We start from the raw sequence: 13827 nt of genomic DNA, 5'->3' as shown, positions 1-13827 counted from the left end.
TAATTTGTTTGCTAAATGGTTTTTCACTATTTTCCCTTTCAGTCTATTCTGAATTTTGTTTTCTGCTATGTGACTTTTACACATATATAGTTTGTCTTTGTTCTACATTCCTTGTGGGACTAAAGTTCTTGGAATAACAGGATTTTAATTTTCCTACCTCTTTATAAATATAATTGCCAGAATAGATTTTCCCCTTTTCCCCTTTTCCCCTTTTCCCCTTTTTTATGCTATGCCTTGTATTAATTTATTTGAGAAACAATGTTGAATAAAAATAGTATCATATACTAGAAATCACCTTGTTTCCCAAATTATGTGGCTCAGCCTAACTTTCTGCAATGACCCCTCTCCTTTCTATGCCTTTTCATCTCTGGTTCTACATCCTCACCATTATTCTGGGTGCCAAGTGCCCCTGAAACTCATATACTTCTCCTGGGTCAGAGTGCTGCTGTTGGAGGAATACCATTCTCTTCTAGATGGTGGTCTCCCAACACACAAACTCCTCTCAAACTAAGCCATCGTAAAGTTTCCATCTCCAACCAAGGGAACACAACTTTTCAGCCCATGGGAATTCACTTTACTGGGATCACTCATATCTGCTATGTTAAAATGCCCTTTCAGGCTCCATGGTCTTGGGCCTTATCTTCCAAGACTTCCTCTTGCTGACAGAGTATTTAAATAACAGCTTTCTCTAATCAGCCCTGGTTGTGGCAGGAGTGTATCACGTCTTCTCCTCTTCCTAATACTCTCCATCTATGAAATCTCCTGCTCTGTAATTACATCCTAAGAAAGACACTGACATAGCTATAAGATAAAAAGCAAATGTAGCTTTTCTTCTGCTTTAAATTCTGCTTAGATTTTTGTCCATTTTTCATTATTTGATGCTTCTTTTGTTTTTTTCTTACCCTTTAAGTTAATCTTTGTCTCTCCCTCTCTCTCTTCAAAAACTGACACATTCAATTGATTTTGCAATATTTCTTCTCTTAATAGTTGCACTTTATCTTGATACATTTCTATTGTATTTCTGGGGATTTTTTGGAGTGGCATTTGCAAGCCAAATATTCTATTCACATATTTTCCATTTGTTTGAATATTTTATATTAATATTTTGTTAAAATCCTTTTTTCATTGATTGCTACATGCAGTTTTATAGGATATATCTTTTTTGGGGTGGCACTCAATGAGTTTGAGTTGATTTGCTTCTCCAAATATGTTATTTAATTTCTTTCTATAACTTTTCATGATTTCAAAATAATCCTGTGTCATTCCAATCTTCTTCTCTTCATATCTAAAGGTCGTATTACAGGACCACTTGAACAATTTGATGTTTGCTACTGAAACTGTTAAATTTACACATAGTGTACCTTAAAATTAAAAACACCAAACAAACATTTTTTCCTGGCACTGATGCTTAGATTCTCTTGAATGATATTCTATTGTCCATATTCAGAAGTTGTAGGTAGCTTTTTAAAACTATTTCCTACATTATTTTCTTCAGGTTTTTTATTTGTCATTTTTATTTGTATACACCTATGACCTACTTTTTCTATGCATCTTATCTTCAAAATAGGTGACTTTGGTTTGCGTAGGATTCATGTTCCTTTGAAATTGTTGCCTTTTACTTTTACTCTGATAACTTTTTCTCCACTTCAGTATTTTGTGTTCTAAATCCTTTGTTTCAATGCTTTAAAGAGAGTTTCCCTCATGAATCCATTTTAAATCATTTTTTGAAATTAATTTATTATGAGCTCAAATATTTGACATTTTCATTTCTAAATGTCTGAATTTAATTTCATTCATTCTACGGTTTCTTGGTGTTTTTTTTCAGCTTTCAAGGGAGTTGATAGAATTCTATCATTACTGGCTTATATTTCTTCACTTTAAAGTACTTATTAAGAAAGGTTTGTATTCTCTGAGATTTTACTCATTCCTCTTTCTGCTTTTAGGATCTTCTTTGTTGATCTATCTACTTGTGGTCTGTGGTTTTTTAGATGTTCTCTCTTGATATCATTGGTGTTATAACATTTTTATCTTTTTTATTTTACCAGGGCTTATGGGAGTTCCCTGTAACTCACTATCTGGCTCCTCCTGCTACCCTATAAGTCAGATCCCAGAGGCTGAGCTACAAGATTACAACAAACTTTTTGTAGTAGGGGCTAGGGTTTGCTGGCAAGGGTCCCTGTCCCAGGGATCAAGGGCCATACCCTAGTGAAAATGCAGTGAGACTTCTTGTGGGATTGGATGAAAAAGCTATTACAGTAGATGCTACAATCTACAATCATGCTACAATAGCATGAGATAACAAAATGGGTCCCAAACAAGTCTGTACATTTGTTTCTGCTCCTGGTATACACTCTAAGTGTAAAGCTTCTCTGGTATTCATTTGTAAAGAATTTGCCTTGTTGGATATATGACCTTTAATTTCAATTACTTACTGACACATAATTCTAATTTTAAGGTATGAGTAGGGAATAGAAAATGTTTAATTGACCCTTTTGCTGATCATATGATATTAACTTAGATTTTTTTAGAGAAAAGACATTTAAAGCATAGAAATATTTCAAGAAAGTAAATTTAAATTTGACAGAAGAAAAAAATTTCATAAAGGTTTTGGTGTTATCTAAAAGTGGGATAGGCTGCCTGAGGCAGCTCCAGGTTCCCCATCACATCACTTGAGTTTTTAAGCAAAGTCCAGATGAGAACTTTTAGGTAGAAGTTATACTACAAGGCATCTGAATTCTTTTCCCTTGCTGAAATTTTACAATTCTTTGGCTTCCCAGTCCCTAAGAATAGATAGAACAAAAAATCTCCTGTTTCATTTTCAAATTAATTTTAATAAAGTAATTGGTTTTGTAGTACCTCATTAGCAACAGATTGCTAAAACTCCTCATGGCATTTACTGATAACTTCTACTCCTCAGAGTTTTAAAATCACTATTTGTCAATGAACCATGTTAAATATTCAGAGGGAACTCCAAAACAAAGAAAGTTGAAATAATTAAATATACTGTACTGAGTAAATTTTATTATGAGGATAGATGTTCTTTTTGACTTTTATTACACAGGTTTTTCAGTTACAAGGTTTAGTCTATTAACAGGGGAGATAACATCTTCACAGAACTCTGAAACCAGAACTAGTGTAGCAAGAAGACTACTGACTGCTATTTTCCTCAAACTCAACCACTGAAACTTGAGATAGAAAGTTTTTCATTTTTTAAGGGAAAAAAAATCACTTTAAATCTTCACAATTACAGAAGGAAAATTCCTAAGGGAAAAAAATCCCATTCTTGTCATACTGGCCAAAAAAAAGTTAAAGGAGTTTAAAATAAAACAATAAAATATTACAAATATCCATCATTTCAGTAAAATGTTTTCACTAATGTATTTTATTATACTTCAAGGTCTTATTACTATAGTAGCACTGTTCTTATGTTATATTGAAAAATTCAGTTAGAAATGGAAAATTGGAATCAATATCTTTCTCAAAAACAGCAGGTACTTTCCATATTCTGATTACTTCAGATTGTTTTGATGAGGAAAATTTAAAGTTAGATATCTTGAACATTAATCCTAGTGGTGTTTTTGATGTGCTAAACATATACACACACACCCTACCCATTCAAACACAGGGAAAAAGTTCCAACATAGAAACAGTATGTAACTTTCTAGCACATAACCCATGATATTCCATACACTTTACTTACATTAATGACGAATATATCATTGAAAATAAAACACACAAAAGCCTTAGGACAATGGGTTTAAATTTCTAATATCATTTACAAAGGTCTATTCATCAAAACAATAGTTTCTTATTGAACTTGAATGAACACAATTAATCTGACAATCAAAGCTATGTCAATAATGACAAATGAACTGGGCTACAATTCTGTATCAAACATTCTCCATAGCAAAATTAGGAAAATAGTATGAAAAATAATGTTGGTACCTTCTCTTCTTGGAAAAAATTTTAATCAGCCAGTTATTAAAAACATTTGATTCTTGAGTACCCAATTTTTATCACTATACATGTGTGTATACAACTCAAGTGCTTTAAAAAAACTTTAAAGATAGTTTCAAATAAGTAATTTTCTTCTTGCTAAATATTAAACTCCATTCTTCGAGAGGCTATACCTTAAACTAAAACTAAAAAGTTTTTTGTCAATTAATATTTATATCAGTCTTTCATTCTCTAAGAATTACATGGGTAGCAACATAAAATGATTATGGTTTTATTACTAACCTGACATAAATTATTTTTTTGCTTTATAAGAGAGAAGTTAGTTGCACAGCAATAATATTTTTAAAATAGTAGCTACTATCTCATATAAAGTTAATTTTAAATGATTTTCTCTTTTAGTACAATCCACAATAACCACTATAAAATAATTAATATAGTATTTAAGTTTTTAATTTCTCCTTTCCATGAGAAATTAAAAAATATGAAATTAATTCAATTAACTAAGCATTTATTAAGCACCTACTGTTTCAAGAGGAGTCTAGCAGCTGCTGTGGAATACAAAAAAACCAGTATCCTAACCCTAAGGAGTTCATAGTCTAGTGAGATTTGACATGTATGGAAATAACTACAAGTTAGAATGTGATAATTACATAGGAGTGCTATTCAATACAGACTCCTACTCCAGCACTTTATTGTTATTTTTAGATCTTACCAAGTGGGAAGGGTTCTGAGCATAGACCTTCTAAGAGATTATATGTCTATCATATGAGGACCAACCTTAGGAGGCTCATTACCAAATTGGCCAAAGAGTGATGATGTGTTTTTCATCACACTAATTCTCAACAAGTCATAAAGAAGTTGTGATCCATGCTGATCAAAGGAGTAACAACATCTGTACCAATGAATCTTTGGGTCCCTGAATCACTAAAGTGTTATTAAATGATGCTTAGAAGCAAAAACTTACCTCTTTTCAGAAGAGTGATGACTTGGGATCATAGAGTTACATATTTAGAACTAGAAGGGAACTCAGAAATCATCTAGTCCTGCTGCTTCATCTTACAGATGAGGAAACTGAGGTCCAGAGAGGCTGAGTGACAGCATGGTTAAGTAAAAATCTGCTCCCCTACCCTCATACCTTTCACTAATTACAGACCAAGTATGCCAAGGCTCTTACAGACCAAGTATGCCAAACCTAATACCTCTGCCACATGACAACTTTTTAAATCCTTAAATGAATAATTCACACTTCAATGCAACCCCTCTCCTACATACACAATATACCTTCTTCAAGCTAAATATGCTCAGTTCCCATAGCTAATTATTTCATTATGTGGTTTTATTCATTGAAATTTTATACTTCCTTCAATTTGGATATGTACATGTGTATAATTTCACTAAAACATTAGTTGCTTTTCATAATGCAGACTGTTAAGTGAAAGAGATGAAATATAATTTGCACTTACCTGTATTTTAATTGGCCAAGAAAAGTTGCTGACATACACGTAAAATGTAATGTTAGGATTGCCTCTGAAATTAAATTTTTCACAGGAAAAACTATCTCTGAATTCCTTTATTCTGACCCTGTAAATTAGCAGAATTTCCTCTCCAGATATTGTTCCAGCTGAAATGCAAATAATAACATTTTTAAAATCCATATTAAGCAACAGTGATGTTAAAATCAAGTAATATAATTTCATACTCATAAAAAACTACTGTATGTTTTAAAACATAGTCTGCAGACATTTACATTATCACATATTATAAATTAGGAATAAGATCTGGCTTTGCGATTTCAGTGACAAGCAGAATTTTCAGATAAGGCTATGTTCACTCCTAATTAGAGACTTAAAACAGCAGCCCAGAGCAATGAGAGTCAGATGATTTGCCTAGGTTCATACAGCCAATATAAGTGAGGAAAATTTGAATTTAGGTCCTCCTGTTACTCAGGTTAACTCTTGATCCACTATATCATACTCAATCATATCACATGTATTCAACTTGCTACAAGTAGATATTATGAATGAAACTTTGAAAATAATTATTTAACTCCATCATAAAATGCTTTGACAATTATTATTTACCATGAAAGATGTAAAAGTAAGCCAATGAGTTGGCATTTCTAAATTTCAAAATAAATACTCCCTACTAATTTAAAATGATTGAGAAGCTGAGGAAAAGTCTATACTTTAAAATTTTAACTAACTGCTCACATCCTGAAATACATGGTAGGCATTCAATAACTACTTCTGGAATTTAATTGAACAAAGTGATGCCAAGTTGATCCTGCTTCAATGTTAAATTGATATCTAATTAACGTAATGTTGTGCACTTACTGGTACTCCCAGACTAACTGAATATACACCATTGTTAAGTGTTAAGCATTCCCTTTGGTAATCTATTTCACAAAAGAAATATCAGCCCAACTCAAAGCCAACATTCATGAATCCTGATTTAATGAATTCTACACTGCTGGTTTAGCTATAATTTGGGTTTATAAAATTAGATACAACAATATCTACGTGTCGATTACGTTTTTTACTTCAATGATTTGATATTGTGCAAAATCCTTAAGCCCCTTATAATACTATATATATCCATATAACTATATAATATACATTATTCATACATATGGATTTATGGGTATAGATATAGTGATAGTGATAGTGATACTTATGGAAACTAGGAAATGTACATTACTTGTTTTAAAGATTTTATACAGACAGGAGCTGGACCTATAATTCATTGTTACAGGGAGCTACCGGATGAGAAAACTCTCTTTACCAATGAAGTACTATATGTTCTTTGAAACCGATAGTTTTAGAAAGTTGACTAGAGAACTGAGAGATAAAGGGATTTCATGCCAGGTCGTGCAGCCAGAATGTTGTCAGAGGCAGGACTTAAATCCAGGTCTTCAAGGATTTGAGATCAAGCCTTTCCATTTTTAATCATTTATCCAAATGATAGTTATAAATCTAAACTTCAATATTTTTGCAGGCTAAAAATTGATAGCTTTCAGTCTTATTCAACAGTATACTTTTGATTTAGTCAACTAAGATGAAGCAATGCATTTTATCCACAGAAGTATAAGAAAAGAAAGAGAACATCCCCCCCCCCCAGCCCCACAGGGGTGATGGTGGTGGTGCTGGTGGTGTAATTCAGCATGAGCTTTTGTACTTCTCCTTGGATGTATTTTTCAAATGGCAATGAATCCAATTCATAGATGCTTTCTTTAAAAAGGCTTATTAAATAAAGCTTTTATTCTCTCAACAATAAAGTTGAAAAGAGGAGGGATTTTATGGGTTGAAAATAACAGATAAGCCAGTGTTATCACCACACACAGAAGAATTTCATTGTATAATATCAATATTAAGGTTAATAATTAAATTTTAGTTTCAACACTGAAACAAAGAATTTAAATCTCAGTCACTCCAGTCATTAACAGAGTAATTTATCTTAATTAAAATCACAGCTTTTCATAACAGTACCATTTAAAAATTTTAAACAGAATACAAGTTTTTGCTATCCAAGTAATTTTAATTGAATAAGGGAGAAAGTTAACATGTTAATGAAGCTTATTCATATTACAAATTATTATCCATGTTTAACTAACACAATTAATAAAAATACAATGATAATGGCAAAGAATATTTTAAGTTTGTTATTGAATTTGGAAAAAAAAACAATCATGATAGAATAACTTTTATAAGTAGTGCTTTTAACAACACAGATAAAAGAGACATATCATTCAAAATGTTCTTACCTGTTGAACTAATGGACCATGTAATGTTCAAATTAAAGTTGTTTGATGCATTAATTGAAATATCCAAATTTTTGTTTGACTGACAACAAAAAGAAAATTAAATGTAAAAGACCAGAATTAAACAACATGGCACCCTAAATACTGCAATTTCCCAATATGTTTCTCAAATAAGTCCTCAGTCCTAGCTGTCTTTCACTAGAGAATGAATGTTAGATTTCAATCCAAAAGAGAGATTTTTCTTTTGAAAAAATCAACATAGGTTTTAATATACTTTGATGAAAACAGAAGTAAAATATTTTGTTATGTTAGTAATCTTGAATTGCTTTATAAATGTTTTTCTTTAGTGATTTTTCCAGTATAGATAAGGGTGACTGATTTTATGCCCTTTTTTTGTCACTGAGGTAGCTTTCTTTAGAGATTTCATTATTAGTTAATATTTTCTTCTATTAGTATTTTTCCTTAAGATTTAATTCTATTCATCTTAATTTATACCCCCAAATTATGACCTAAAAAGGAACCTGCTCCTGGGTCAATGATCACTTGTGATAATGGAATTTTTAAAAGTATAGATGATACATAGTCACTAATGTACTTTACAATTCCGAAAATCCTGTGATTTTATAATTCTAACTATGAGTGCTATTTACTATTGGTTTTTATTTTCTATTTGCAAAAAATGAAAATATAAAGTTTAAATTTTTTTCTAAATCTTCAGAAAATATACTTTGAGGGCTCCTTATTTGAAAGCACTAGGCTTATATACTGATACTAAAATACTAAACAAAAAACACTTTCATTATTATTTTTTATTTTTCAAGAATGTGTCATCTTAAAGTAAATAACATGGTTAAATAACTGAAATTCAGAAACACAATGTGGCTAGACAATATTCTCATTATTTGTTAATGTTTTGGCAAGGCTTTCTTCATTTTAGTAGGTAAATGAAGACTCATGTTGGTTTTGGTTTTAAATTTTACTGATACAATATTAATTTGAAACAATTATTTTACTAGAAATGTTATCATATATTTGTATATATGTGTATACACAGAGATATGTATGTATATGTGTGAATATGAGTGGGTTTATATAAAATAATCTAATGATCTTCCACTAAAAGTGCTAACTTTACACTTCACTGTGTTTTGCAAATGACTTTGGGCTCCTGATGGCTATACAAGTGCTACTCAAGCTCTAGCCATTTCCTTCCCAAGTCAAAAAGGGTATGAATTAGGGCATACCCTGAGAGTATGTATTGGTTGTCTGAGGACTGGCTAATTCAGAGAAGCTCATTACTAAGTTCACTGCATGATGGTGAACATTTTTGGTCAGAGAAATGCTTGAAAATTGTCTATGTGAGTAACAAAGTGATTATGATCTACATTGGACAGCGAGGTGACGCACTGATTAGAGTGTCCACCCTGGGGTGAGGAGGATCTGAGTTCAAGTTAGACTTCAGACACTAAAAAGCTGTCTGACTGACAAGGTAAATTACTTAATCCCATTTGCTTCAGTTTCCTCATCTGTAAAATAAAGTGGAGAAGGAAACGGCAAGCCAATCTACTACCTTTGTTAAGAAAATTCCAAATGCGGTCAGAAAGAGTCAGACATGACTGAAATGACTGCTCCATTACTAGAAGTACCCTCATTGAGGAAACTGCAAATATTAAAGCATTTATAGATTATTTTAGACACTAACTGAGAATTTTCAAGATAGTGAACAAATATATTTAGAAGCATAATTTACCTATGTGAATTTGCCTTATTTCTTTGGTCACGAGTTTTGATGGCTTTAAAGCATAAATTACTGTTTAAATTTTAATGTTTATTTTTCCTTCAAAGGGCAAAATTACAAATGTTATTATGGCCTAATTAATTATGGCAGTGGATAGAGGACTGGGCCTGGAGTGAGGAAGACCTGAGTTCAAATTTGGCCACAAACATTTACTGGCTGTGTGATTCTAAGTAAGTAATTTAAACTCCACAAAGTAAATAATTTAAACTCATCTGTCATATGGAGTAAATAAAAGCATCTACCTCACAGGGTTGTTGTGAGAATCAAATGAGATAATAATGATGAAATATTTAGCACAATGCCTGGTACACAGTAAGAGCTACATAAATGCTAGCTATTATCATTATTATTGTCATCATAAAATCTGACACATTTTTAATGCATGTCTTCTATTCAGACTATTTTCTTTAATTTTTAATTTTTTAACTGGTGTCTTTCCTTTTAAAATTACATTTATTTTTTGACTATGCTTCTTCTTTAACAAGTAGGCATTCCATTAAAAAAAAAATAGTAAAAGGAGCACACTGAGCAAGTCTGACAATGTGTGCAATAACACATCCTGAATAAACTATTATTTCTGATGGACAAAACCAAAGCAAAATAAACAAACAAATCAATTATAAAAAGTGTGACTTTTTAAAGACAAGCGCCAAAGAGTGTGCCCAGCAATAAACAACTTCTATTTATTAGAATAGAAGACTGAAAGGAAAAGAAAATGGAATTCTAGAATGAATTATCTGATCTAAGTATTCAATTTGCTTCTCTTGCTTTTCTCCCTAATTTTATGATATCATTAGATCTTTTAGCTAAGGTTGGACTCTAAATATGCCAGTAATGGAAAAGAAAATATTTTTTTCTCTTGGGTAGTTCTCATAAAATTTTGTTTTTCAAGCAAATTATTTAAAAATATGCAAAATATTTATGGTTTTCAACAATCTCAAGTCTCATTGATATAATTTAGTTTTATAAATATTCAGAACTGTTGGGGGTGGAAGCTCAATTCCATGTGGACAGTCTCGGGCGGGTAAAGGTGGGAACTTCTAAATCTTAGAGTTCTCATGAGGCCCCCCCATAAAGCACCAGGGAATTGAGGTGTGAGACCGAGCTATCTCGTGTATTTCCGCCTCTTCACGTGAGAACGTGATGGGAGAGGCATCCCTGCCCTCGAGACTGGCCCGGATCTGGGCACACCTATTGTTATCTAACAGGCACGGTATTCAGGTGCAAACTACGCGGCCAGAGAGCTTAATTAGGGTCAGGAAAGCCTGAAGGCTCTCTTAGAGCGGGAGGGGCCCTTACAGGACAGAAGGCGCCTCTTCCCTTTTCCTCTCTTCGCTCTTCCCTTCCCCCTCTCTCCCCACTTCCACTTCTGCTTTCATTCCCTCACTGTAAGATCTTTGCCTCCTTGGGAGATTTCTCTCTCCCTCCTAAGGAAGAGTTCCCCCTGCATATGTAACCAGGACCCTGAATAAAGCCTAACCCTTGTTCGACTCCGGAAAGTCTCTTCTCTCATACGTTTATCCGGTTTGGCCAGCCGAAGACCTGCGATAGGTGTAAGGTAAGACTCGGGTAGCCCTCAGGCCTCTAGGCCTGGCACAGAACATCTTTTATAAATATAAAACAGTTCATATTAACCAAAAGAACAAAAAGTATGTGTGTGTGTGTGTGTGTGTGTGTGTGTGTGTATATATATATATATACTATATACACCAAAAGAAGACCAAAAAAGGATTCCTATTTTAGTAAAGAGAAAATATTTTCAGTATGCTTCATATCAGGAATATCCAATTTATTAGAATTTTCTTAGTCTTGAGAAAATGATAACAAGATGAATACTTGTACATGTTAAGTCTGAAAATGATAGACATAAATATATTTTAAATTACAAAACATCTTGGGAAAGATTCACAAAAGCTCACAGAAAAGCTTGAATCTTATGCTCAAGTTAATTTAATTTCTCCATTTGTATTTTAGAAAACAAAGGGAGACTTAAGGTTGGGATCATCCATAAAACTACAGAGTGATAACTCTGGGCAGAGGCAAAATCACAAGGAAATATAACAAAAAAAATTGAATCCTTTGCTCCTACTATTATTATGTTATGGAAGATGAATGAGGCTTCTTACCTGTTCTGGATTTGCTATGAAGTTTATAGCTGTATGATGGCGATCATCTTCCTGCAACAAACTGAAGGTAAACTGGTAGTCAATCAAAAGGCTGTCTGTGGACAAAGCAAAGCATAAGCATGAAAGTTTCCATACCTACTTAAAATTACACTTGCCAAATGTAATACAGCATCTAAAATAGATTGCAGACTTTTGGCAAAAATATGGGTTTTAATAGATGTAAGATTTCTGACCTGAAAATATAAAATTTATCATCAAGCAATGATAGAAAAAAAATGTGAAAAAACCCAAAATGAAACAGAAATTCCCAATTCCAAAAAATTCCCAAAACAGAAGTTCCCAATTCCAGATTGGTAAGGAAACTATTGAAAAGACACAAGCAAAAACTACTTAGTCAGCATGTAACTGCTATTGTCAGCTAAATAAAACTCGAAATATAACAAAATATAAAAATCCACAATATAGAAGAAACAAAATAATTGGATAATAAGTAATCATAAAAAATGCTAAATTATTTCAAATAATCCATGGGCAATATTTTATTTGTGTATCCCCATGTGATTTTAAATTTTAACCCACTAGTCTCTCTATAGACAAAATTTCTAAGGAATACTACCACCATTTTGGTCTCATTTTTAGAAGCCAGCCAACAGTAAGAAGAAATGAAATTATTTGAAGTCAGTATCTTTTTCTTAAGCGTTGTAGAAATATTTCATATATTACAGCCAATTGATATTTAATGAGCCACTTATCACTGAAATATACTGTTATGATGTATAAATTTAAGTTACTTATTGAAAACATGTGTAGTGTTATATTTGTTCAGAATTAACAAGAAATCTATATTAACAAACAGAACTCTCCTCCACACAAATGACTCTGAACCCTTACTTTGGTTCCTAGACTTTGAGGAGTTCTATAGTAAAGTGAAGTCTTCAGTAAAAGAACTATGCCCATAGCTTCTAGCACAAAAAATGAAAAGTCCATTTAAGGGATTGGAAAATATGTCTGCTTTTTTTTTTCTTATAAATAGGCACATTTAAGCTCCAGGCCCAAGCCTCTGACTAATTGGTAATACTCATTGTATAACATCTAAAAAAGTTCACAGCACAGTTTGAAAAACCAAAGAAGTGTGTGTTAGGGAAAAGAGGAGAGGTAAGCCATATTATCATTGCCGGTAAATTCCTATACAACACGGAAAGAAAGGATGAATAAATATTTTATTTATGGATTCACCTATTTTCCTTAAGAAGACTTACATACACATTTATGGAACTGCGCATTTTTAAAACCAGGCTTTCTGAATAGATATGAACAAGGAAATATTACAAAAAAAGTATCTCTTTCATCCTTTATCACATACTTACACACACATACTTAAAACACACACACATACACACACTTTTAGTTCCACTTTTAAATTAGTTCACATTATTAAGACTAAAATGATATTTTAATAACTACCAGAAAATAAAAATGTACATTATCAAAATTTATTTTAATTATGATAACATTTTCCCCTAGATATTAAATGTCAGTAGGTCTCATATTCTGAGATACTATATTTTAGGGTTTGATAAAGATTGAAATTTGAAAGGAATCTTACTATTTGCTACTATTTTTGAAGACTAGTGGAAAGTTGAGAACAAAATGACAGTGATAAATATGAACAGGGTCAAGGAAATTTTTATCCAAGGAGGGAAAATTTTTGACCTCATCTTGATCTGAGAAGCAGAAGTGATTGTCTATTTTTAGTCTACTTTGATAAGGTCTGTGAGAAAACTACAATCATAAACAATAACTGTTAATTTTGATTAAAGAACAAGTAGTTTGTCAGAGAAAAAGCAAATGCTTTGTGATGGTTTATTGCTCCTCCTCCTGCTATTCTACTACTATTGCTACTTACATTTAAAGAAGAATTTGAAGTTTATATGCAAGATCATTACCTCATCTGAGCCTGACAACAAACTCATTATATTTTGTGAATTTCTCTTTTCAAAACCTTATTCTTCATTACTACCGGACATTTCCTACTTATCTGGAAAAGAAAAAATATACCTAGAATGAAAAATAAAATTTACAAAGCTTTCATGAGGTAAATCACAATATAAATAATTCTAATAATTATTTTACAATATTGACGAAAATAAAATTATTCCATAAACAGAAAGGAATCTACTGAAATTGCT

General features: G+C 32.1%; 1 protein-coding gene across 5 annotated transcripts in view; it reads right to left on the bottom strand.

The window, feature by feature from the left end:
• ATRNL1 (attractin like 1) overlaps window positions 1-13827 on the bottom strand; it is a 1361117-nt gene that overhangs the window by 821716 nt on the left and 525574 nt on the right. For all 5 annotated transcript variants that reach the window (XM_072623397.1, XM_072623377.1, XM_072623406.1 and 2 more), the window contains 3 exons: window positions 11639-11733; window positions 7718-7796; window positions 5421-5578 (listed from right to left, as the gene is read on the bottom strand). In XM_072623397.1, coding sequence (XP_072479498.1) covers window positions 5421-5578; window positions 7718-7796; window positions 11639-11733 — 332 coding nt within the window. The remainder of the gene's footprint in view (window positions 1-5420; window positions 5579-7717; window positions 7797-11638; window positions 11734-13827) is intronic.

This window comes from Notamacropus eugenii, chromosome 1, assembly GCF_028372415.1.
Source record: "Notamacropus eugenii isolate mMacEug1 chromosome 1, mMacEug1.pri_v2, whole genome shotgun sequence".
Lineage (NCBI taxonomy): Eukaryota > Metazoa > Chordata > Mammalia > Diprotodontia > Macropodidae > Notamacropus > Notamacropus eugenii.
This window is presented reverse-complemented; position numbering and strand designations above follow the sequence as displayed.